The following is a 25,841-nucleotide window of genomic DNA, read 5'->3' on the forward strand; positions in this document are numbered from 1 at the left end:
TGTGCCTCCCGGCCACTCAGCCTCCTCAGGAGACCTCAGCTTCTGCCTTGATCCTTCTTCCTGCCCACAGTCTACCTAGTACTTAGCCTTCATCCTAGTACCTGTAATATCTTGTTGCCCGTTAACGGGACCTGGGTCTTCTTGTAGCACAAAGAGGGTGGAAGCTGGCATCACAGGATGCTACATTTTATTAGGTGATAATAGAGGGGAGGAAAGGGTAGAAAAGGAGAAAGTATGAAGGGGCCAGGAGACTAGTAGTGACATCCCATAATCATGAGCTGAGCACCCTGGCCGTTCCAGGTCTGGGCAAAGGCTGCTGGTAGCTCAGGAGGACTCTAGGGGCTGAGAGAAGGTCTGTTCTTGTTTATTAAGGGAAGCTGTGAGTACTATGGAAAGGGGAGGCCACGGGAGGAAGTGGGGCAGTTCTTTGCCCTTGTGTCCCTGATGCTTCACAAGGCACACTCCCATAATCCCTACTGCTCTCAAAAGGAGGTTTACTGGGAATGGCCCCTGGGATATAGAAGACTGACCCTAAAGAGATGGGGATAGGAGGAAGCAGCTGAGAATCTTCATGGCTTCCCGCCTCTCTTCCTCTAGCCTCCTTAGTTCCAGATTTTGAGGAAGCTGTCCCAGGAACCAGTGGCCACAGCCATGCCATCAGCTGTGACCCCCAGGCAGCTGACTCTGTTGTCATGGCCAGAGAGTATGCCTGAGGAAGAGAGGGAAAAGTCAGCCTACTTTCCCAGGTGTGTAAGGGCCCATGATGTACAGAAGCCCCAGCCTGGGGAGGCTAGACTCTGCCCTGATGGAGACTAAGGAACTGAAGGAGGATTAGCCCTGAGGAAAGGGATTTATTGTCAGGCCAATTCTTGGTCCAGAATTTGAGTCCCTGGTGGGGAGAGGGTGAACTGTTAGGAATGTCAGTTTGCTATGAGGAAGGCCAGGGTCACTTGGATAGGCCCGAGGAAGCCCTTTGTGGGTCCTTTGTTTCTAGGTTTTTGTTTGGTTTTTAAAGCAAGGCCCAGAAAAGTGACATGTACAGAGCCTCAAAGGTAATCAACTGGACAGGCTTTGGGGCCTGACCCGGGGTGCGTCTTATTTTCACTTGTCTCTTGGTCTCTCCTGATGGAAATCAGACTCTCTTTCCACTCTAGACTATGCCAGTCCTAGAGAAGCCCCTAGGCATGACCACGGACCCTTGGCCTACTCTCATTCACACCTCCCTGAGGCTGTCCCTTAAGTGTATGGCCCTGGAAGCTCAGGTCCCCAAAGGACTGGGCATTTAAGATACACTGGTTTGGGGTGGCCAGAAGGAGCAGGCATGGCATTGGGCAGAGGAAGGGCTGCAAAGAGCACTTTGTGTTTGGGGAATATGGTCTCAGTTTCAGAAGCAAAGGGTGCTGGTTTCCAAGGCACAAGTTAGGCAACAATTAGGAAACAGCAGTCCTCATAAAGAAACTGGGAGGGAAGGAAGGAGGGCTGGGGAGTCTGGGCCAGACCCTTACCTACACGCTCACACTTCATAGAGTCCCAGACATTGCAGTTGAAGTCATCATAGCCTGCGAAGAGCAGGCGACCACTGAGCGAGAAGGCTACTGATGTGATGCCGCAGATAATGCTCTCATGGGAATAGGCAGTCAGTTCCTGGTCTGCCCTCAGGTCAAACAGACGGCAGGAGGCATCATCTGAGCCAGTGCAGATGGCCTCTCCATTGGGAAAGAACTGAGAATACAGGTAAGAGGTGGTCAGGGTTCACCTCAGGCGGCCTTGCCTTCCTGCCTGCTTCCTGGTTTCCACAGGAGTGTGAGCTACTTCTCAGCCTCTCTGCCTGTCCGTTTCTGGGTAGGGTGAGGCAGCCAGCAGCATAGCTGTTCACCGCTGTGTTCTTGTGGCTTCCTCTGCCCTTGACTCCAGCGCTGTAGACAGGTGTCATTGCCATGTTGCAGGCAAGAGCACCGAGGGTTCCCAGGGTCACACAACTAAAAAATCAGACTTCGGCCGGGCGGTGGTGGCGCACGCCTTTAATCCCAGCACTCGGGAGGCCGAGGCAGGCGGATCTCTGTGAGTTCGAGGCCAGCCTGGTCTACAGAGCGAGATCCAGGAAAGGCGCAAAGCTACACAGAGAAACCCTGTCTCAAAAAAACCAAAAAAAAAATCAGACTTCTGTGATGATCCTAGGCACTAAATCAGGGTGTGTGAGGACAGCATGAGGTCCAAGCACATAACCTGAATGTCATCATGAAGAACAGCAGGTATACTTGGAGGGAAATTATAGAAAACTGGTGTGCCCTTATCAAGAAGATGTAATACCACAGACCCCAGAAATGTAGAAAAATGGTTCCAATCTAGAGACAAAAGACATGGCAAGGATGTGCATGTTTCTGGATTGGATTCTGGGTAGAAAAACATTGCTGATAAGGACATTTATGAGATAACTGGTTAAATTTGAGCTAAGAGCTGCAGTATTCTGTAAATGTTGAATTTCCTGGTTTTTACAAATTATACTGGGGCTGGAGAGGTGGCTCAGGAGTTAAGAGCACTGACTGCTCTTGCAGAGGACCCAGGTTCATTTCCTAACACCTACATGGTGGCTCACAACCATCTGTAACTCCAGTTCCAGAGGACCTGACACCTTACCTCCACAGGTGTCAGGCATGTATGTGGTGTACAGACATACACGCAGGCAAAACACTCATACACATAAAATTTATACTGTAGCTGGGAATGCCACTTATACCTGTAATCTTAGCACTTAGGAGGCTGAGGCTGGAGAATTGCCTTGAGTTCAAGGCTAACCTAGATTCCAGGGTGAGACTGTCAAAAAATATAATAAGCTGAGTCCCTAGAACTCCGAAGGCTGAGGGAGGAGACTGTAAGCCTGAGGAGGCCTGCCTGAGTCAGGAAGCGGGCTCTGGTAAAGCGTTGTCAAGCCAGTCTCAGAAGCTGAACGAAAGGCCTGGATATACAGCTCGCTAGGCTTAACCTGTGTTCATTCTCCAGCATGATAAAATAAAATGTGTAGGACGGGCGTGGTGGCACAGGCCTTTAATCCCAGCACTGGGGAGGCAGAGGTGGCGGTCTCTGTATGTTCAAGGCCAGCCTGGTCTGCAGAGTAAGTTCTAAGACAGCCAGGGCTACACAGAGAGACCCTGACTCAAAAAAAAAAAGTATGGAAAGTAAAGTAATAAGTTAATTTTAACATTTGGGGGTGGCTAGAGGGCTCAGTGGGTAAAAGGACTTGCTACACAGGCCTGATGCCTGATGACCTAAGGTTGATCCCCAGAACCCACAGCAGAAGGAGAGCACAGACTCCTCAAATCTGTTTTCTGACTAGTCCCACTCAAGATAATTTTTTTTAAAAATTAAAAGTTGGGCATGTCATGGTGGCACACACCTTTAATCCCAGCCCTTGGGAGGTAGAGGTTGAGATCTCTGAGTGTGAGGCCAGCCTGGTCTACATAGCAAATTCCAACCTAGCTAGAGCTATATAATGAGACCTTGTCTTAAGGAGGATTTTTTTTTTTTAAACTTGTGATTTAGGGCTGGAAAGATGGCTTAGCAACTAAGAACACTTGCTCTTGCAGAGGACCCAAGTTCCGTTGGGTCCCAGTACCCACATACATGACAGCTCATAACTGTGACCCAGCAGTTCCAGGGAGTCCAACACCCTCTTCTGCCCTCTAAGAAGTATCTAAGGGGCACAGAGCCATGATATGTGTAACATACTCTCAAAGGACCTAGGAGCAAGGCCCTAGAGTGCAGCTTGCTGGTAGGGCATTTGTCTTGCATGTGGAAAGATCTGAGTTGGGTCTCCAGCGCTACACACCAGACACAGAACAGAGGGGAGGATCCAAGTGTGAGTGAGTGTGTGCTCGTGTGTCTAGAGACAACGGTAAGCAAATGTGGCAAAATGGTCACAGTGAATCTGGGTGACGCAGACATGCCATTTCTTGTCATTGGTTTTAAAACTATCCTATAAAGGTAAAATTATTTTTAAAAATACTGAGGAAAGGGCTTAGGGGTGCTGTGGAAGTGGGTCAGAGATGTGTGTTAGGGCTTAAGGGAGTTCCTGAAGGGCACACATGAAGAAACACTCACACAGATCGCATTGATGTCTGATTCATGGCCCGTGAAAGTCTGGCGGCAGGTCCCTTCCCTCACATCCCAGAGCTTTGCGCTGGCATCACAAGCTCCCGAAATGAAAAGTTTGTAGTCTGGAGATACAGCCAGGCTCATACAGTCTCCAGTGTGTCCCACAAACACCGTCTTCTGCTGCCCCGTCTCAATGTCCCACAAGGCACTGCCAGGAGAAAAGGAGCCCATCACAGAGAAATGTCACAGTTGCCCAGGACAGGACGACCTTCCAATCCTCTGCACCCATGGCATTCAACCCTTACCACGTGGTGTCCCCAGAGCTGGTCACAATGTTGTTGTCATCCAGGAAGCGGCAACAGGAGAGATAACCTAGAGGTGGTTAGAAGGACAGTGCCCTGGCTCAGGGTCACAACTGGCCAGGGGCCTGGACTTGCATGACCCCTACGTAGGAAAAGAGGGCTTCTCACCTGTGTGAGCCGAGAGTTCCCGGCTGACCTTAACATTGCCCTCACGGGATTTGAGGCTGTAGATGGAACACATGTTGTCCAGCCCCCCGCATGCCACAAAGTTCCCTGATGGTGCATAGGCACAGGTCATGACCCAGGAGGAACGCAGTGGAATAGCATGTACCTGCAGAGGGTAGATTTGGGGCAGGTAGGACCTGAGCTTCAGGTGAACAGGACAGAGATTGGGTGTGGCAACCCTAGGAAGGATGGAGGGTCCTTCCTGGAGGATGGTCAGTAGAAAGGGCTGGTACCTTGTTAGTGGTGTAAGTGTCCCACACGATCAGCTTCCCATCCTGCGAGGCACTTACCAGCAGCCTGGAGAAAGGGCATCTATGTCATCCTTACCTCTTTTCCCTGCCTCTCCCTCCCTTTTAGGCCCCTCTGAATCCTCACTTAGAGTCAGTGGCCCAGTGCATGGCATAGATCTTGGCCAGGTGTCCCCTTAACGTCCTCCGTGTCCGCATCTGGACTCGTCCCACTACCTCTAGGCTAGACACAAGCTGCAAGAGAAAGGAGTACCGGGTTTCACACGTCTGCCACATCCCCTGCTCTGTAAGAGCTCCTGCTCGGGACCAGACACTTTAGCAGGTTCCTCAGCATTGAAGAGGTCCCTGGCCTGGAGTGACTGGGCCTCTTGTGGTAGACAGGTGCTGGCATAGCTTTTGGCAAGTTGCTCAACAGCAGAGGTAAGTGTTTAGCACAGTGTCTCCAGATTGAGGGGGAATCGCTAGTATGGAGATAGTCCCACCTTGGTCAATCTCAAGCGTTGGTATAAGGTCACTGATCATTAACTTGGGAAGAGAGACACAGATGATATGAGACTGGTAGGTGCCTGTCCTCACACACCAGTAACACATAGCCGACACCCATGGTTCCAAGGCATTGCCATCACCTGGGACTGCCTCTGCTGAATTCCAGTTCTCCACCCCTTCAGCCACAGCCAGCCTCCCAGTTGGTAAGCCTCCAGAGTCCACAGATTAGCTCTGTCATACCTTGTCAACTTCAGCAAATCACACCTTTCCATGAGCCTATTATCTTACAGAGTTGCCATGGGAATCATAGAAAGTTATGTATTTAAGCATCTAGCACAGCACCTTTCTCATGATATTTACTCTTATGAACATATTTAATATAATTGACCTATTTTCTTTCTTCCCCCCCAGTACTGGGGATTGAACCCAGGCCTGTGCTAGCTTGGAAGTCTACCACTGAAATATATCCCCAGACCCTTTTTACTTTTTTAAAAATATATTTCTATTAACTATTTGATAATTTCATACATGCATGCAGTGCATTTTGATCACATTCACCCCTACTTCTAGCTCCTCCCAGATCTACCCTTCACCTCCTACACCCCCCCCCCCAACTTCATGTCTTTTTAAAATTTTTTCCTAGCTCAACTTTTTACTTTTTATTTTGAGACAGGCTGGTCTTAAAAGCACTCTGCAGCCCAGGCATGTCTTGACTTTTCAATCCTGCCTCAGCCTTCCATGTAGCTGGACTCCAAGCCTTGTGCCGCCCAGCATGGCTTGGTACTTACTGTTGGTTCTAAGAAACAGTGTTATTTTGTGTATCACCAAGAAAGAAACAATAGGCTAACACGGTGTCATGTATTGTCAGATGCATCTCGATTTTAGAGAAATCTGAAGAAACAAGCATTTTAGAATGGATGAAATGCAGTCTTAGACAACCGTCAATTCAAGTCTATGAGAAATCCTGCACACCCCCTCCATCCTTACTGCTAAGGATGACGGGGACAAGACCAGTGTCCGTGTCTTCAGCATCCAGTATAATGCCCGACCCCGAGCAGATCTTAATAAGTATCTGTTGAATTCATTCATGAGTGTCTTTCCTCACTCTAAGGACAGGCTGTGCTACAAGCTCAGGCAGCGGTATGTTGCTGGTCATGAAGAACTCATTCAGTCCCCTCCCCTCCCCTCCCCTCTCGTCCTGCTTCAGAGGGGTAGAGAGTCTCACCTCAGCCAGGGTGGTGTCCGCACAGGCTTTCCTGGCATCCTGCGGGGAAAGCAGGCATCAAGGAAGCTGTGGTAGGGTAGGGGGCACACACATGCACTGACACATGAGTGGGCATGGGGCTCTGCAGTTGGGTTGTGATCTCAAATGTGAGGTCCAAATTTAAAGTCTCTGAATCCTTCTAGATCAGAGAGGTCTCTAAAGTGTTACCCAAGAGTGAACCCAACCCCCCAATCCCTCCCAGGCCACACTCCCACATGTCTTGAGTTCTGTTTTCCAGGGTCCCCAGGATGAGGGCTCTGGGGTTACAGCAATCTGCTTCTTGAGCTGCTCCGCTTCCTGCCTCAGCTGCTCCATCTCCCCCATGGTGCCCAGGTCGAGGGGTAGTTCTGGCTCCTGCCAGGAACATGGAATAGGTGTTGGGGAGTCCCCATCAGACCATGTTGCTGTCCTTTACATCCTACCCTACTCCTGAAAAGTGATGGGGGGGCTCCCCTTCCTCCTGAGCTAGGTCCTGTGCATCAATCCCAGCCCTGCCTGAGCCCTCCCTGTGGGCCCCCAATCCCAGAGGGCAGAGCCGGCCAGCTCCCTCTTACTTGGGCTCTGGCTGGACTTCTCCCAGGTTTCCGCTTCCCAGGCGTCTCCTGACTCTCAGCTGCGATGCCTGCCTATCACCTGCCCCCTCTGCTGCCAGAGGAGCTGGCCTGGCCTGGCCCTGACTGGGAGGGGGGAACTGACAGGGAAGGGTAAGGCCAACGACAACCACGTCAGGCAAATGAAATCAGCTGGCAGGGGTGGGGGAGAGGCCAGGGAGGGAGGTATGTGGCTTCCAGAGACTTGGGCCAGCCTGGAGGGGTGGGGAGCAGGCCTGTGAGCCAGAGAAGAGCAGTGAACCCCCGCCCCCCATCCAGCCACTAGAAGGGGGGAATAAAGGGGAGACTCCGTGGTCAGTCTGCCAGCAGAGATAAGAGCATCAGGCCCACAGATCAGAGAAAAGCTGTGAGGATTACTGGTTGGGTTTGGGGAGAGGAACAGAACAAGAGCAGCCACAGCTCCAGTGACCCCCAGGCCCTAGCTCTGACTTGTGGTCATGATCTTGGCAGTGCAGACCTGTTCAGCAAGCAGGCCAGGAGCCAGGACAGACGGGTGATAGATGACCCTGTTGTCAACACCCCAAGCCATGTTCCCTCATTGAGGGCTGTGGGGGGAGAGGGTACAGTCAGAAGCTGAGATTAGAAGGGGCTGATCTGGATAATCCTTTTTCTCGACAAGCCCCAACAGCCCCAACCAGCTGCCCCTGGGCCTGATCCTAGTTGGGGGAGTTGATCCAGGGGGGAGCTGGGCTGATGTGCCCCTGCCTTGTGGGCAAAGAAAGGACTACAAAGAGAACGGAACCCTGTATCCTGCTTCTAGGCTGGAGGAGGGGGGGTTCTGTCTTCACGCTTTCTCACATGATTCCTGGGGTCTTACTGGACTGTGAAGGTAGGAGCCAGAGGGATCAGGCTACCCTCTCACCCATACTCAGGAAGAGATGACAGGGCTTGACAGATGACACAGTTGGAGACCCAAGGAGCAGCTGTGGTGGTGGTGATGGGGCACATGGGTCTATTTGCATGAGGCAGCAGGTGGCTGAGATTTCCCTGACAAATCACAGGCTCTCATGGCTCCGCCTCTGGGAGGCCCAAAGACACCACCTGTCTCCTCCCAGGCCAGCCCTGGCCACCCCCACCTCCAGTAGCCACAGAAGCTGAGCTAGACCAGACCAAGCCCTGGCTGGGAATCATGTTCTTTATTGCACAGGTCGGGAGAGGATGGGATTGTCTCCTCTGTGTCTTCCTTATTAGGAGTTAGCCTTCAATCCTTGCCATGCCTTTCAGGGAGGCATAATGATCTTTGTCTGCCCTAGCGACCCTGCAGGTCCCTCAGCCTGGGCCAGATCTGGCTTCTGGGTCTGTTGGGTCCTAGTCTAAGTCTGTGTAGTAAGCTTGTGAGTCCAGGGCTTGGTGGCCCTTGTAGGTCCCCACGATGGTAGACTGAAGAGACAGGGCATGCTACTCTGTTCCTGATGTCACACAGGCCTTCGCATTGGTTCCTTCCCAAGTCAAGTGGCCATATCCCTAAGAAGTTGGCTCAGCCAGTCACAGCTCCTCTCGGACCCGGAGTAGCTTCCCAGCCTTGCCTTGGGCCCGCTGAAGCTTGTGACTTGGAGGTTCTGGGGAAGGGTCTCTGCTGAGAATTTCTTCCTCTTCCTCCTCTTCCTCCTCCTCCTCCTCCTCTTCCTCCTGCAGCAGCTCTTTGGCTTCTACCCACTCCTGGGGTGGATAAAACTATGGTTCAGTGCTTGGCATCCACCTTCCCTGGGCCAGCCAACAGCTTCACTGTGAGCCTCACCCCTGCACAAGTTTCCGCGGTGACCACCCACCCACCCCTTCATATCCTCCTACCCTACACCTCCTCACCTGCTCCCTGTGCTCAGGCGCCCATGTGTGCCACAGTGCTAGGGCACAACGCCGTCCCCGAGTCACAGCCCATACACCATGGGGATTCTCACCACCAGAGCTGAAGGCCACGAGGCGCCCACATCGAGGACGAACCTGAGCCTGAGGGGTGGGGGAACACAGCATCAGACTTCCTGTCCATTACTCCTCACTAATTCAGGGACTTGTGGTGGTATTTTACTTGTTGTGCTCTAACAAATAAAATGTATCTGGGGATCAGAGGACAGAGTCAGCCCCTAGATTAGACATAGAGGCCAGACAGTGGTGGCACACCTTTAATCCTATCAGGAGGCAGAGATCCGTCTGGATCTCTGTGAGTTCAAGGCTACACTGGGAACAGAGGCAGGCATGGTGACACACACCTTTAATCCCAAGCAAAGACATGAGTTCTCAAGTGCTGGGATTAAGGCATGTGCCACCATTGCCTGCCTTCTATGTTTACTATAGTGGCTGGCTTTTTCCTCTGATCCTCAGATAAGCTTTACTGGGGTACACAAATAAAGTACCACCACAGGGACTAGCTTGGGGCAAATGAGAAACTGGCCTTAACTCAGGGAGGAAGAATGCAAGGCTGGAGGAGATGGAAGCCAAAGGTGGCAGGTGCCTCCTGGAGGTTCCCTGTCCTGGAGCCTGACCTTTCCTGCCTGATCCAGGAGCCTGGAGTGAAGTACCCCGAGGGCCCTAGAGCAGCACCAATGGGACGGAAGGGGATGAGGGCCTTCAACGCATCTCCACCCTGAGGGAATCCTAGACTGTACGTGAGTACACAGACAATTGCTCCACTCTGTTTGTGCCTTCAGAGGGAAGAGTAAGATAGAATGCCTCTGTGTGACACAGGCTGGCCTGGAACTCCTGCCTCAGCTCCCCTAATGATAGGATTACAGGTGCATACTACCATGCTTGCCCCTCTTCTTGTCCATTTCTTCTTTTTTTTTTTTGGTTTTTCGAGACAGGGTTTCTCTGTGTAGCTTTGCGCCTTTCCTGGAACTCACTTGGTAGCCCAGGCTGGCCTCGAACTCACAGAGATCCGCCTGGCTCTGCCTCCCGAGTGCTGGGATTAAAGGCGCGCGCCACCACCGCCCGGCTTCAACATTTTTTAAAAACTACTTCTCATAGTGCTGGGAAGATGGCTGAGTGGGTAAAGTGGTTGCCGTGCAAGTGTAAGGATCCGAGTTCAGATCCCCAGCCCCCACATACAAGCCAGGTGAGGGAGCTCAAGTCTGTAATCCCAACACTGCCACACCCAGATGAGAGGGAGAGACAGGGTAAGGATGACACCTGATGGTGTGTTCTGATCTCCACATGTGCACTGTGGCATGCACACATCTGCACTCCACAAAATATGCGTGTGCAAAGCCAGGCAAGGTGGCACATGCCTTTAACCCCAGCACTTGAGAAGCTGAAACAGGCCGATCTCTGTGGTTCACAGCCAGCCTGGTCTATATGTGAGTTCCAGGCCAGCCAGGGCTACACAATGAGACCTTATCTCCAAAACCAAAAGTCAGTCACTTGGGGTGGTGCATGTCTATAAACTCAGCACCCAGAAGCCCACAACAGGAAGATTGCTGTAAGTTCAAGAGCAGCCAGGGCTAGCTATATAATCAATTCAAGGCTAATCTGGGCTATGTAGCAAGACCCTGTTTACAATAATAATAGCAATAATGTCAATAATAATGGGCACTATTACTGTCACCCTTAGTTAGGAAAGGGAATTTCCAAAGTGTTAAGAACCCCAATCTGAAGTCTAGTCCGGTGGTCCTGTCTGTGCCTGTGCTAATAACTAGCTCCATTGCTGCCCTGTCATGGGAGGCCAGAGAGGGTGTTAGATCCCCCAAACTAGAGTTAGAGGTGGTTGTGAGCCACCATGTGGATGCTGGGACCCACACCAGGTCCTCTGCAAGAACAGGCCTGTGCTCTTCACCACTAAGCCATCTCTCGAGCCCCCACCCACCTTGTTCTGTTTTTGTTCTAAGTTTTTATTACTTTTCTTAGAGGTGGGGGTGAAGGGTGCAGTGTGGTGTGGAGGTCAGAGGACAGCTTGTGGAAACTGGTTCTCTCCTTCCACCGTATCAGTTCTAGAGACCAAACTCAGGTTGTCGGGCTTCGGGGTGAGCACCTTTCCCACTGTGCTACCTCACTGGCCCAGGCTGGGTTTTGTTTTTAGAAGGTGTCTTGATACATTATCCAGGCTGACCTTGAACTCCTGGGTTTTGGTGATCCTCCAACCTTAGCTTCCTCAACAAGTATGTATCCTGTACCCATGCTCAGCCACCCTTAGGAGGTAAGGCAAACTAGGAAGGCGGGTGGGGGACCATTTAGAGATCTTCTGTGAGGCTCAGTCCACCTCTGCAGAAAGCCCTGAATGCAGTCCAGTGGCCAGCAGGACTAGAGGGGCGGGAAGGGGCAGGGTTAAGGTGGCCCCAGCCATTTCCCTGCATTTGCCTTTGGAGACCTTCTGTTTTGAATCCTCACCCCGCAGCTGGGCCCTCTGCCCCAACCCCCTACCGTAACAGTGAGGGCGTTGGGCTGTGTGAAGAACAGGTCGCCTCCTTTGAAGTCATCATTGAGGTAGAGGAGTCCACTGGAAAGTAGAGAAGACAGGAGGCAGTGAGACACACACACACACACATACACACATACACACACACACACACACACACACACACACACACACACACACACACCGCCAACCCAGACCCAGGCCTGGCAATACAGACAGCCTTTGGGCCTTGTGTGCCTACCTGCCAGTCCCTAGAGAGGCTACCCACCTATAGTCTCGATAGGTGTAGGCTGGGGGCTCCCGCCAGCATTCACCAGTGTCGGGATCCAGGACACAGTTGTCCGCATGCACTGGGTGACTCAGGTCCATGCGCTGCTCTTGTTCACCTAGGATGTAAATGGATCCAGTGAATACATCAGGGTCCCTACCACGGCCCCCGGGGCCCATGCCTGTAGCTCCTGGGGTGACAAATATCGGAGAAGCTCCCTGTCCCCAGTTAGGCCAGCAGGGGACTGCCGTGAAGAGGAGACCCATACAGACAGGGTTCCCTGATGGTTACCTTCGATGGCACTTCGGCACACCAGGTGGGTGAAGGAAAGATGCAGTGGCCTTTCTGGGGAGAAGTAAGCCTGGGTCAAGGTCCGCACTCGCTCACTCGCCTCCAGAAGCAACTTAGCACCTGGCCTGCCCACAGTCCCAGCCCGGGCCAGCTGCAGGCAGGGAGAGAGGCCGTAGAGGCCTAACATTAGCCCCGCGTGTCTGACACTACTCTCCTATGTGGGTCTACTGTCTGTCCAGTAGCCCAAACTCCTCCTTCCAGCAACCCTATGACACACCAGGGCCTCAGGTCTCAGAATACACCCTTCCTCAATGATGGACCAAGAATGAAGTAATCTGGGTCCCCAGAGAATTCCTCCACCAAAGCCCAGGCCTTGGTATCCAGCCTCCTGACACAGCCCTGCTTCTCAAGCATTGGACATCGGACCAGGCCTCCTCTTACCTGAGCAGCCTTGAGCACTGTGAGCCCCTCAAAGCGTTCATGAGGACTATGAGGTGAACGGCGACCACGATAGCCAGACCTGACTCCAGCCTCAGCTGCATCCTAAATGAGAAAGGGTTTATACAGCCAGTCATTCCTGGCATACCTCACTGCCCCATGGCTCCAAGGCTCTCCTCCAGGCCTTCTCAGTCCCGGAGCTGATAGGAACTCCCAGAATTCCCCTGTGACTTTTTCCTGACCTATGGCCCTTTCCCAGAGAATGTCACTTGTCCTGGTTTTCTGGATTGTCATTCTCAAAGAAGTTCTGGAATGCTACTTACCAAGGGGACTATGTGGACATTGCCCTGGAGAGCACCCCACAGTGGGGAAAAAGGGATCTTGAGATGGTAGGAGTGGCTGAAGGAGAGGGAGCGGGGGTCTGAGGCGGGAAGTACTGGGTTACCCTGCAATGGGGAGGTGGGAGTCCTTCTGCAGGCAGGGCCCTAACAGGAAGTCAGACAGGCCAGTTCTGGCATGAAGCTTGAGGTATCAAGATAGCACTGACCTCATCCCACTGATGGGCTCCATGACTCTACTGCCTCTGATGCCGGATCCCTACTACCCAGCTGCCTCCCATGACTCATATCTCCTGGGGTCTCCCCAGGTTTGGATGTCTATCCATGGGATTTTTTTTTCTTTTGAGACAGGGTATCATTCTATAGCGAAGACTAGCCGGAAATCAATATGTGGCCTACTCTGGCCTCAAGTTTGCAACAGTCTTCCTGCCTCAACTTTCCAAGTGCTGGGATCATGGGAGGGAATAAACTACCAGGCCCTGCAGACATTCATCTTCCAGCCGACTTGTTGAATCTCTGTGTGAGTGCCACTCCCTAGTTACCCTGACATGCAAACCTCACCCCTATGAGTCCACCTAGTCACCCAAGCCGTCTAGCTCCCACCTCTACCTCCTTTTCCTCCTCCTCCTTCTCTTTTGCAGTGCTGGGATCAAACCTCGGGGCTAACCCATGCTAAGCAGTCTCCACCATGGAGCTGGCTATACACCAAACTATCTGTTTATACACACTGACTGTTAGCTTTTTTAGATGGTGTCTCATGTAGCCCAGGATGGCCTTAAACTTGATATGCTGCTGAGGATGGTGTTGAATTCCTGATCCTCCTGCCTCATCCTCCTAGGTGCTGGTTACAGACCTGTGCCACTATACCTGGTTTATGAGGTGCTAGAGATCAAACCCAGGGCTTTGTGTGTGTTAGGCAAGCCCTCTACCAAATCAGCTACCTCCTCAGCCCCTAGGATTTATGTTTTAAGATAACAAATAGGTTGGGGATTTAGCTCAGTGGTAGAGCGCTTGCCTAGCAAGCGCAAGGCCCTGGGTTCGATCCTCAGCTCCAATAAAAAAATAAATAGATAGATAAATGTCTGGCCTTAGCTTGGCTTGTTTCTTAAAAAAAAAAAAGGGGGGGGGCTGGAGGGATGGCTCAGAGGTTAAGAGCACCGACTGCTCTTCCAGGGGTCCTGAGTTCAATTCCCAGCAACCACATGGTGGCTCACAACCATCTGTAATGAGATTTGGCGCCCTCTTCTGTATAGGTAACAAATCTTTTAAAAAAAATTTTTAAAAAAGATAACAAATAAATAGAAAAAAAATCCAGATGGTGATAAGTAATATGAAAATTAAAACAGGGTTGCAATTTTATGAGTGCTCATCCACAGCTCCTTAACGAGGCAACATCTAAATTAAAACCAAATGTTGCAGAGATGCCACTTGAATGTATGAAATGGAAACATGCAAAGGTCCTGAGGCCACACTAAGTTAAGGAACGGAAAGACGTCTTGAGATTACCCCTGGTGTAGTCTTCTCATTATCTTCTGCAAACTTATCTTTTTCTAACTTTTATCCCCTAGCACTCCTTGTCTCTCTCATCTGTTCCCCCCTCTTGGTTCCCTGGAGCCTCTCCTCATTCCCTTGAACACAGCCAGAACCTAAGGCCACAGCCTAAGTTTCTCCGTTTCCTCCACCACTGTCTTCTAAAGACTGCCACTAGAGGGGGCGCCTGAGTCCACAGGATGCCCCGCTGGGACTGTCTGCACTCACTCGGAAGTGAACGCTGAAATCCACCGGCAGCTGTCCACCATCTGCCAACAAAGCTGAGGCTCCGGGAGGGAAGAGAAGGCCTTCTCGACGATAGCCATCACTCTCGGCCTCTCCCTCCTCCCTCTGATAATAGACGCAGAGTAGCGGCAACTGCATCCTGAGCGCTTTCCTCATTCTCCTAAAGGCTTCACAATATACTATTCAATCCTCGGGACACCACCAAGATAGAAACACGAGAAATCCCACTTTATAGATGGGAAACCAACTCAGAGACATTTAGATAAACAGGTAACTGCTGGATCAGCTCCACACCTTTAACCCATCTTTTCCTGCAGTTCACAGAAAGCACCCCCCCTTTTTTTTTTTTTTTAAGTTTTTATTATCATTTTTTCTGTGTATGGGTGTTTTGCCTGCATGTAGATCTTGATTTCAGATCGCCTGGAGCTGGAGTTCCAGATGGTTGTGAGCTACCGTGTGGTAGGAATCGAACCCTGGTCCTCTGGAATAGTTGTCAGTGCTTCTAACCATCTCACAGAGCCTTCTCTCCAGCCCCCCCCCCCCCTTCTTCCTTTCTGTCTTCTCCCTTCTCTGCTTTTTCTCTCCCCTTTGTGACAGATCTCTTATGTTGCCCGGGTTGGTTTCAAACTCCCCAGCCCAAGCAATCCTCCTGCCTTAGCCTTCCCGGTAGCTAGGACGACAACAAACGGTAAGGCTGGCATAAGGAGCTGAGGGTGTGTGACTCTTGCCTAGGTGTGCGATACCCTGGACGTGACGACCCCGCCCCCAGCACTGCAAACTACAGCAAGAGCGGTGTAGGACTGAACTGGAGTACTTCTGTCAGCCGCCAAGGACTCTGCATTGTCAGTGTCTCTGTCAGATAGTACACACTTCCCTGTAGAACTTAGACCTGCTCTAACCATGCCTCCATGTTGGTTTCCCTCCTTCCACATGTCTCTAAAGTGCAGTCTTTGCTCATCTACCTCCCCCTAGAATCTAGCCATTTCTAGTCCACAGCAGGCACTGCAGGAATACGTAATGAATGAGTCCAAGCCTGGAGTGAAGCATCATGAGATGGCAGCCTCAGCATGTGAGCTCAGGTCATTCATCCCAGACTAGGAGAGGCTGACATACCTGGGAAAGGAAGCCTGACGCCATCTGAACTGTCAGGGAACCAAGGAACCTTCTGTGTATAGACACCCACGTCTCTGCTCTTCCATTCTGTCTTTTCTTCCTAGTCTTTGTAAAGCACATCTGCCCTGGCCAGATGTGGTGACATACACCTGCAAGGCTTGTCATCTCCAGCACTTAAGGTTTAGGTGGGGTACTGATAGGAGGATCCTGAATTTAAGGCCAGCCTGGGCAACACAGCCAGACCCTGTCTCAAATAAGAGTACTCACGCTATCTGCATCAGCTAGGTTATGAAGGAAAGGAAGCAGAGGATCATGGCTCCTGCAGTGCTGCTGATGGCACTTCCGGAGCTGTGCACGCTGGACCATTTGGGAGCTCTGGAAGCTGCTGCGGTCCTCTGGGCATTAGCGGTCCAGGGTCCATCCACACTCACAGAACTAGCAAATGATACTCATGGGAACAGAAAGTCCAGCCTTTTAGATAGTAGCTTTTGGATGGCAGCTCCCAAAACAGATGCGGGGTTGAAGTGAACGGGTAGGAGAAGAGGTCTTAGGAGACCTTATTAAGAACAATTTAGATATTTGTCCTGAATGTGGTCACCTGAAGCAGAAACACATCCTCTGTGGCTATTGCTCTGAGAAAGTGCTCCAGGAGACTATAAATAAGGAATCAAGAAGGGGGAGCCAGGTGTGGTCGAACACACCTTTAATCCCAGCACTCAGGAGGTAGAGACAAGTGGACTCTGAATTCAAGGCCAAGCCTGCTCTACACAGTGAGACTGTCTCAAAATGGAAGAAAGAAGAGAACCATTTTGGTTTTGTTTTGTTTGTTTGAGACAGGGTTTCTCTGTGTAGCCCTGGCTGGCCTGGAACTCGCTCTGTAGAACAGGCTGGCCTCAAACACACAGAGATCTGCCTGGCTCTGCTCCCCCAGCTGCTGGGATTAAAGTTGTGCGCCCCACTGCCTGACCAAAGGGAACTGTTTTATTTTTAATTTGTTTTGTTTTGTTTTATCCCCTTATTTTATTTTATTGATTAGGGAACTCCCCCCCCCCCCCCCCCCCCCGCCCGAGACAGGGTTTCTCTGTGTTGCTTTGTGCCTTTCCTACTCACTCTGTAGACCAGGCTAGCCTTGAACTCACAGAGATCCACCTGCCTCTGCTGGAATTAAAGTCGTGTGCCACCACCGCCCGGCTTAAGGAACCGTTTTAAAGCTCCTTCTACAGACACTGTCCACAGGAGAGACACCATCAGAACAGGATCAGGGCAAGAGTATTGTTGAATGACACCGGAAGAGGCCACCCTGGTTCACCCAGAACCGACAGCACAAATGTCACAAGGACAACTCCACAGTAAGACAACCTCTAAAGTCAGGAGGAGTCTTGGTCTTCATGCTATGCCTGTTTTCACATTACCAATATAGTTTAAAATAGACTTTATTAGCAATTAACTTTAAATGAGGTAATATGAAGAGTGTATCCTGAATAAACTCATCATGTTTATGCAAAAATAAATAAATAAATAAAAAGAGGAAAAAGAACTTTTCCACAGTTGAGATAAAAAGCAGACATTGAAAAAAACTTGATGGAGCCGGGTGGCGGCGGAGCACGCCTTGCCTTTAATCCTAGCACTCGGGAGAAAGAGGCAGGTGGATCTCTGTGAGTTTGAGGCCAGCCTGGTCTACACAGTGAGTTCCAGGAAAGGGGCAAAGCTACACAGAGAAACCCTGTCTTGGAAAACCAAAAAAAAACAAAAACAAAAACAAAAACAAAAAACTTGATGGGGCTGGAGAGATGGCTCAGTGGTTACGAGCACTGGCTGCTCTTCTAGAGGACCCAGGTTCAATTCCTAGCACCCACATGGCAGCTCAGCTGTCTGTAGCTCCAGCTCCAGAGGATCTGGCACTCTCACCCAGACATACATGCAGGCAAAACACCAATGCACGTAAAAATAAATAAATTTTTAAAAGAAACAGAGAGGGGCTGGAGAGATGGCTCAGTGGTTAAGAGCACTGACTGCTCTTCCAGAGGACTGGGGTTCAATTCCCAGGACCTACATAGCAGTTCACAACTGTTTGTAATTCCAGTTCCAGGGGACTCCACATCCATGGCAAAACACCAACACACATAAAATAAAGATAAATAAATTTAAAAAGAGAGAGAGAGAGAAACTTGAGGCAGATAGAACACTGGGTGGACACAGGCCAAGAGCAAAGGAGTAGGTGGCTGAACCACACACCATTGTACCTTGGCCAACTGCAGTAGAACTCCACACTCAGCTGGAGTTAACAGTCCATCCAACACAGCTCGCTCTGACCCATTCAGCTGCTGGGCATCCTGGGTGAGGGTTACACCCTCCAGGAGAAGGACATCTACAAGGGGAAGAGTGGGGTCAAAGGTCACTGGGGCTCACCTCAAGGGCAGGAGTTGGCAGATTCCAGGCCCTCACTTCTGCCTCCTGATCTTCCTCCACCCTGCCCCTCCCCCACTTCCATCTCTTGTCCCCCAATTCCACACATACTAAGGAACTCACCCTTCCAGGAAGTCATGGACTTCGGCTGTGGAGGCTCATGGTCCCAGGGCCTCTTCTCTTGATCCTCTCTCAGGGGTGAGAGACATACTCAGGAGACAGTGCAGACCCATCCTCTCACCTCCCAGCCTGGGCCAAGTGGCCCCCACCACAGGCCACGACCTACCTGAGCTTCTCTCTCAGTGCCTCAGGGATGAGCGCTGCTGGGGTCCAAGAATCCTGTGACAGTCAAGAACAGCGCTGTCACCCTCTGTGTCTAGCTCCTGGGATTCCTGACTTTAGAATCTGAAGGTCCATGTTAAGGCCTTCCAGCTTCCAGAGAGGAAGGCAAAGTGGGGAAGGCCTGGACCCAGTGCCGGGGCTACGTCACACTCGACAGTCCTGAGTTACAGACCCGACTGTTATAAACAATGACTTCCATCACACTTACTGTTTGCCGGGCGCTAAAAGCTTTACACTTGCAGTGAGATTCTGTAGTTTAGAGTTTGTAATAGTCGGTAAATTCTAACGGAATGGGTGGCTCTGACGTGCTCACTTTCCAGGTGAGGGTTCGGGGACAGAAAGGTGGAATCGTAGGGTCAACTTGACACAGCTTGTGAGTGGCAGAATAGGACCTAAACTAGCTTTACATCCCTCACTTTATCCAGAAGCTCTCCGTGAGTGATCTGACCCCCAGGAGACATTAGACAACGTCTGGAAACTACTGATATCATGACTTAAGGGCTATCAGTGTACTATTGACACCTACTAGGAGAAGGTCAGGACAGCAGCTGCAGACCCATCAAAGCCGAGGACAGCCCCATTCCCTCCTCCAACAAAGAACTATCGGGTCCAAAATATTCTCCTTTCTTTCTTTCTTTTCTTTCTTTCTTTTTTTGCAATGCTTTTTTTCTTTTTTGCAATGCTAGATAAAGCTAGAAACCTGTGCATTTATGTGTGCTAGGGAAGCATTCATCACTAAGTCATCCAAATCCTCAAAAAGTCAACTGAAAACCACTGCGTTATGTTAAGTCCCGGCTTCATAATGCTGGCACTGGACTCGGTCCTCATAACTAAGGGAGGGGGATGGAGTCAGCAGCAGTGAGGCTTTCTGCACTGTTCTGTCAGATGGCATAGCTTCAACAGGACTGTGGAACGTGTGTGACCTTCACAATTGGTGGGTAAAGAAACTGGGTAAGGAAACAGGTAACCAGAGGGTATTTGTGGCCGAGAGCCTGATTTTTTTTTTTTTTTTTTTTTTTTTAGTTTTCAGAACTTTATTAGGAAGGGAAGGGGGGGGGAGGGAGAGAGAAGAGCCAGGCCTGGAGAGAGAGAAAGATTGTGGGGTGGGGGGAGAGGGGAGCAGAGCAGAGCAGGAGAGGCTGATTCTTAGCCATGCATGATCCCACGGCCGCTTTAACTGTAGCCACACTGTTCAGGTCCCTGGGAACCTGGGATGCCAGAGTTCTGTAAGTCTGCGGCTGTGGGCACGTGGGGCACTGCTGCTGGCTGCAGCGGCATATGAATGCCCAGCATCACCATGCCTCACCCTTGGGAGAAGAGCACAACTCCTTACCGGGTCCTGGAAGCTGGTGCCCAGGTGCTCCATGGCATAATAGAGTTGTCTCTTCTCCCCGAGGGATCGAAGAACGAAGCGCTGGATGTCCTGGGCAGGGCAGAGACAGGAGAATGGAGATAAAGGAGAAGGGAAGGGAAAGCTGGGGGCGAACGGGGCAGCCCTGGGTTCTAGGGCACAGTTGCGAGCTCTTGAGATCCATCACCAAGCCTGATGCTGCAATGGGTCACCCTTCAGAGTGTCTGGACTCAAAGTAAGAGTGGACAGGAGCTGGGCGGTGGTGGCGCACGCCTTTAATCCCAGCACTCGGGAGGCAGAGGCAGGCGGATATCTGTGAGTTCGAGGCCAGCCTGGTCTACAGAGCGAGATCCAGGACAGACACCAAAACTACACAGAGAAACCCTGTCTCCAAAAAGCCAAAAAAAAAAAAAAAAAAAAGTGGACGTGAGAGACTCTGTGCTTGTGCATGTGCTCACTCACTCTCATACACATTTATGCACACAGACAGGCAGATATAAGATTAAGGGGAAAGAATAGTGCTGGGATAGACTCCCAGGATGTTTGGGGGCAGAGAGCTGAGGCAGAGGTCAGAACCTAGACTTGGATATCCCTTCGGTGGCTAAAGAGCTTGGGTAAGAAGCCAGAATGAGCTGAGTGTGGTCTTGTACACTTTAATCCCAGCACTCAGGAGGCAGAGGCAGGCAGATCACTGTGAGTTCCAGGCCAGCCTGGTCTATATAGAGTTCCAGACGAGCCAGAGCTACAGATTGAGACCCTATTTAAAAATAAATAAATAAATAAATAAATAAATAAATAAAATTTGGGTTGGAGAGATGCTCAGCAGTTAAGAGCATTTGTTGGGTTCAGTTCTTAGCACCCACATGGTGGTTCAGAACCATCCTAACTCCATTCCAGCGATTTCCATCCCATCCTATGTCCTCTTTCTCACTGTTGTTTGTGTTTGTTTGTTTGTTTGTTTGTTTTGAGACAAGGTCTCACTCTGTAGACCAGGCTGGCCCTGAACTCAGAGATCTGCTAGCCTCTAACTTCCGAGTTGCTGGGATTAAAGAGTTGCTGGGATTAAAAGTGTGTGCCACCACACTCATCTCCATGCTCTCTTCTGACCTGGAGCACACACATGCAATAAAATAAAACAATTTTAAACAAATAAATCAAATAAACAATGAAGCCAGAATGGAGTACAGAACCCAGCCCACTCTTGGGTGTTTAGCTTGCTCCAGGCCCTACCGATCAGTGAATGTGGGCAGGGGATTACCTCTCGTGGTCCCGGGCCCTGCCGATCAGTGGGTGTGGGCAAGGGTTACCTCTCGTGGTCTCAGGCCAGGTCTTGGCTCTCCCAGCTGCGTTTGGTACTGTTTCAGGGCCTTTTTGGCAGCCTCGTCCTCTGGGTAGAAGAGCAGGACACTCAGGGCATTTTCCATGGCCTTAGACACGTTCCCCACTGGAGATGGGGCAAGGTGGGGAGGGAACAGCAACAAACAGGATAGAACAAAGAAAGCTGCTGGTCACCTGGAAAGGCCACCAACTCCCAGAAGCCCCAAAGCATCCTCAAACATACCTTCAACAGCAGAGCTCAAAGAAGAGGAAGAGGGAAGGACATAAAGGAAGGTGAGAAGCAACAAGGGCTGAAGGACCCAGTGACCCATCTGAGCTTTGCACAGTGGTGTCAAAGGACCCCATCCTGAAGCGTTGGTCCCCAGGGGCCCTGACAGTGAAACTATCAATGCAGAGTCAGGTGGAAAAAAGGAGGGACAGACGGGGTTCAGAATGGCAGCAGAGACACATCTTCACTCCCAGGTCCATCCTTCCCAAGCTGACCCTGAGAATAGGCCTCATGCAGTCCCCTCAGCTGGCTGGGAAGGAAGTCAGGGACAGGGAAGCTGCGACCAGGACGGGTGGCTGCATCTGCCACACAGTGCTGCCGGCACAGCAGAACCCGGATCCAGTGTCCTGCAGAGAAGGCAAAGGAGCCACAGGTTGTGCATGGTCCTCCCCGGCATCCGTGCTCTCCCACAGCACACAGTCCAGCCCCTCGTCTGTCGTGGGATATTATTTTAGATGTGTTACATTTGTTTATGCTGGGGAACATTTGTTTAATGATGCAAAGGTGTGTTGCATTCTTTTATGTTGCATTTGTTTAACTCTGTGAAGCTGTGTTACTGTGCCTGTCTAAAACACCTGATTGATCTAATAAAGAGCTGAATGGCCAATAGCAAGGCAGGAGAAAGGATAGGCGGGGCTGGCAGGCAGAGAGAATAAATAGGAGAAAAGGAGGGATGAGGAAGCAAGAGATTTAGGAGCAAGAGAAGGAGGAGGACTCCAGGGGCCAGCCACCCAGTTACACAGCAAACCATGGAGTAAGAAGGAAAGAAAAGATATATAGAAATAAGCCGGATGGTGGTGGTGCACGTCTTTAATCCCAGCACTCGGGAGGTAGAGCCAGGCAGATCTCTGTGAGTTCAAGGCCAGCCTGGTCTACAGAGCGAGTTCCAGGACAGGCACTAAAAAGCTATACAGAGAAACCCTGTCTCGAAAAACAAACAAACAAACAAAAAAAAATATACAGAAATACAGAGAGGTAAAAGCCCAGAGGCAAAAGGTAGACAGGATGATTTAAGTTAAGAAAAGCTGGCTAGAAACAAGCCAAGCTAAGGCCAGGCATTCATAAGAAATAATAAGCCTCCATGTGTGATTTATTTGGGAGCTGGGTGGCGGGCTCCCAAAAGAGCTAAAGAGCAAAAGAGTAAAAACAACCAACTATACTCACCTGCAATGGCTTCATACAGGCCCCCCTGGCTCCCCTCTTCCTCCTCCTCTCCTGCCCCCTGCTGCTCCTCAGGCCCCTCACAGCCAGCACGACAGCTCTCCATATGGGCCAGGCTCCCTTGGAGGGCCTCCTCTAGCTTGGGCAGTGCCAGGGCTGCCTCCTGCTGCCCCAGTAGCTCCAGGCCAGTGTCATAGGCTGCCTGTGGGGAAAGGGAGCAAGGTCGGTGTGTGTGTGGGGGGGGGACATCAAACACGACTGGGAGATCAAAGGGCATGGTGGCATATGCTTTTCATCCTAGCACAAGGAGGCAGAGACAATTGGATCTCATTGGCTTTGAGGCCAGCCTGGTAGACAATAGTGAGTTCCAGGACAGCCAAGGGCTACACAGTGAGACCCTGTTTCAAAAAGAAAGATAGGCCAGGCAAAAGTGGTAGCACAGGCCTTTAATCTCAGCACTCTGGAGGCAGAGGCAGGCGGATCTCTGTGAGTTCGAGGCCAGTCTGGTCTACAAAGCAAGTTCCAGCACAGCCAGGGTAACACAGAAACTCTCTCAAAAAAAACCAAACAGAGAGAGAGACAGAGAGACAGAGAGACAGAGAGAGAGAGAGAGAGAGAGAGAGAGAGAGAGAGAGAGAGAGAGAGAGAGACAGAGAGAGAGAGAGACAGAGAGAGACAGAGAGACAGAGAGACAGAGAGACAGAGACAGAGACAGAGAGAATGGGCTTATTTGGAGCATGAAATCCCTGTCCTGCTGCATGGACCTGGAGGAAGAACGATGTGGCCTCAGAACATTAGAACAGCATACACTTTAGTGGCCACAGAGGAAGCTGACTACTAGGGAGAGACTCTTCACCCAGGGCCACTGAGAAACAGTACCCAGATCTCCTGATGCTCAAGCTGCACAAGGCTAGAGATGGCAGCAGTCAGCCAGTACTGAGAGGCTCACCCAGTATAGGGGCGTCTCCAGATCCTGGAAGCTCTGGGGTCGAATCCCAGACATTCTTCTGTACTTGGCCATGTCTTCCCGCATCTGCAAGTGTGTTGGGTTTGCCACAAAGAAGGTGTGTGCTGCAGAAGCTGCCAGGTCCAGCTTCTTCAACTGAGGAGCCAAAGGGATGAGATGTCAGAGGCCAGAGGTGTAGGGGGAGGGGGTTCAGACCAATGTCCCTTCACCAACCTCCTCCAGAGCCTTATGGAAGCCCAGCCCAGCAGGACTGTCCCAACTAGAAAGCACCAAATCCCTCGGAAGCCAGAATGTTAGGATTCCCAGGACTCTGGTACAGAAAGAAAGGAGATTTGAAAGCTTGGAGTGGGTGGGCCATGGGCAGAGGACCTCAGGGTCTCAGTTTGGGAGACAATGAAGTGAATGGCTGAACTAGATGGGGCAGCGGGGAAGACCTTGAGTGACTAGAATCTGCAGGCCTCTAGGACCCTGAGCTGATGTGTGTGTGTAACTAGAGTCCCTCCCTCCTCCAGCCACGTAGGCTTTTAGCTACCAGTAGCTGTCTCCTGCCACAGACCCAGATTTCAGCCTCAGTGGCGCTTCCTCCTCCAAACCTAGCCTCCCTCATTCAGCCTTTCCGAAGCTCGGTCCTGTCCCAAGAGAAGACTCACACTCCAGCTCCCACTCCTGAACATAACATACACACACACTTCCTGTCCTGTGGCTGCTTTGGGCCCCTCACCGTCTGTTTTTCATACCTAGGAAGAGGCTGCGTTCACTCACCGAGACCCGCTAAAATAAAACTGCGGAGCCCTCCCTCCATGTTCGATCTACTCCCACTCCTCTTCATTCCCGCTTGACACCCCCCCACACACACTCTCTTTTGGCCCTCCCTCCGCGACCATCACAAGTCCTGGCCGCCCTTTTGATGGTACCCACTCAAATGTTATCCCGTTATCCGCCCCCCCAGGACTCCAGCCCTGAGTCCGGGCGCTGAGCATCCTGCCCTCTCCTGGTCAGCTCCAAGTAAGACAGCCACCCGGCTTGGGGTAGCACCCTCGGGGGCTCCGGCACCTGGTAGTAGGCCCTCTGCAGGTAGTTGTAAGGCTCCCGTCGGCGGAAGGCATCCCGCAGCGCGCTCCCCACGCGGAGTCTCGCCGTACCCCCCGGGCCCAGCCTGCGCGCGGCGCACTGGGTCAGGCACTCGGCGCGGCGGAGCGTGGCGTGCAGGAGCAGCGGCTCCCAGGCCCCGGGCCCCGAGGCAGGCTGCGGGTCGCCGAGGAGCTGGGCGGGGAGCGCGGCGTCGGACTCGGCGGCACAGCTCGCCCGGCAGTCCTGCCGCGCGCGGCCCAGCGCCGTCCGGCTCCGCAGCGCCTCTCGCAGCAGCGCCACCGCGGACGCCCAAGCCCCGGCGGAGTAGGCTCGCAGCCCGTCCGCGTAGAGCAAGTCGGGAGCCTGGGGAGGCGCCCCCGGCGACAACGAGGCCAGGCCCGGGGGCTCGGAAGGCTCGGGGGACCCCGGGGGAGGCAGCAGCAGCAACAGCAGCAACCTCAGGAGCCGGAGCATGGTGCCCAAAGCTGCAGGCCCACTTCCGAAGGGAAATGCGGGGCCGGGCGTGAGGGAGAGGGAGGGGGGCAGGGGGAGGAGAAGGAAGGAAAGATGGAGAGGAGAGGGAGAGGAAAAGATGAGTAAGTGAAGCCGAAGAAGCCTGCTGGGCTTAGGCCTGCCGCAGAGAAAACCAAAGTGGGACCGAGCGAGAATTCCGAGGACACATGGGGCTAGTGTGGGTAAGAAAGGGAAATGGAGAAAGGAGGGTGAAATGGGGGATCTGGGACGCCTGTGGTGTGGGGGTAATTTCTTTCCCGTCTATCCTGGGGTCCTGGAAAAGGACTGTGGACGCCCCTCACACGTTTGTCTACCTACGCTTCTGCCAACCCACCGGGTTGGAGAATGATCTTCGGAAAGCAGCGTGGCAGAGGGGGGACTCCGGGCTTGGGACTCCAATTCTGACCCCAAAACTTTTCACCCAGAAAGTGAGCACATGGGAGCATTTAGTGGAGTTGATGATTGAACAGTTACACTTATTTGAACAAATATCCTTCCCATTTCAAACTAACACACTCAGGTGTCCAGTGCCCAACCCCAGCATCATATGCCCCAAGCCTGTCTACATGTTGGACGGTTTCTTCCTGTACCTCTTTCCCTGCCCTTTCTCCATCTTGTACCCTCTGA

The 25,841-nt window shown here is 51.7% G+C and overlaps 2 protein-coding genes across 2 annotated transcripts; both read right to left on the bottom strand.

The window, feature by feature from the left end:
* Positions 1 to 170: 170 nt before the first annotated feature.
* On the bottom strand, positions 171 to 8,216 carry Gnb3 (G protein subunit beta 3). Its single transcript, XM_052719735.1, has 10 exons — positions 7,172 to 8,216; positions 6,885 to 6,971; positions 6,579 to 6,617; positions 4,995 to 5,101; positions 4,853 to 4,916; positions 4,563 to 4,725; positions 4,398 to 4,464; positions 4,099 to 4,300; positions 1,506 to 1,722; positions 171 to 709 (listed from the first exon to the last, which is right to left on the bottom strand). Exons 2-10 carry the CDS (start codon positions 6,939 to 6,941, stop codon positions 603 to 605), a joined length of 1,023 nt encoding a protein of 340 aa, XP_052575695.1. The 5' UTR covers positions 6,942 to 6,971; positions 7,172 to 8,216; the 3' UTR covers positions 171 to 602.
* A 129-nt stretch (positions 8,217 to 8,345) lies between these two features.
* On the bottom strand, positions 8,346 to 25,778 carry P3h3 (prolyl 3-hydroxylase 3). Its single transcript, XM_052719727.1, has 15 exons — positions 24,684 to 25,778; positions 23,613 to 23,765; positions 22,667 to 22,865; positions 21,718 to 21,849; positions 21,204 to 21,340; positions 19,879 to 19,968; positions 18,490 to 18,542; positions 18,327 to 18,394; positions 18,041 to 18,165; positions 12,574 to 12,675; positions 12,133 to 12,283; positions 11,842 to 11,959; positions 11,579 to 11,654; positions 9,035 to 9,175; positions 8,346 to 8,887 (listed from the first exon to the last, which is right to left on the bottom strand). The coding sequence occupies exons 1-15, from the start codon at positions 25,173 to 25,175 to the stop codon at positions 8,714 to 8,716; spliced, it is 2,211 nt and encodes a 736-aa protein (XP_052575687.1). The 5' UTR covers positions 25,176 to 25,778; the 3' UTR covers positions 8,346 to 8,713.
* Between the last annotated feature and the right edge of the window lie 63 nt (positions 25,779 to 25,841).

Source organism: Peromyscus californicus, unplaced genomic scaffold (assembly GCF_007827085.1).
Source record: "Peromyscus californicus insignis strain IS unplaced genomic scaffold, ASM782708v3 Scaffold_6__1_contigs__length_162567912, whole genome shotgun sequence".
Taxonomy (NCBI): domain Eukaryota; kingdom Metazoa; phylum Chordata; class Mammalia; order Rodentia; family Cricetidae; genus Peromyscus; species Peromyscus californicus.

Bases quoted from the DNA above. Each gene is read 5' to 3' on its own strand.
- P3h3 (XM_052719727.1), bottom strand. From the start codon at position 25,175: ATGCTCCGGCTCCTGAGGTTGCTGCTGTTGCTGCTGCTGCCTCCCCCG. The intron at 22,866-23,612 runs GTGAGCCTCTCA...CTTTCCCCACAG, and splicing joins TGGAGACGCCCCTATACTGG to GCAGCCTATGACACTGGCCT. The intron at 12,676-18,040 runs GTACAATGGTGT...TTTCTCATTTAG, and splicing joins TTCTACTGCAGTTGGCCAAG to GATGCAGCTGAGGCTGGAGT.
- Gnb3 (XM_052719735.1), bottom strand. From the start codon at position 6,941: ATGGGGGAGATGGAGCAGCTGAGGCAGGAAGCGGAGCAGCTCAAGAAG. The intron at 4,301-4,397 runs GTAAGGGTTGAA...TTCTCCTGGCAG, and splicing joins AGCTCTGGGGACACCACGTG to TGCCTTGTGGGACATTGAGA. The intron at 1,723-4,098 runs GTGAGTGTTTCT...CTGTATTCTCAG, and splicing joins CAGACATCAATGCGATCTGT to TTCTTTCCCAATGGAGAGGC.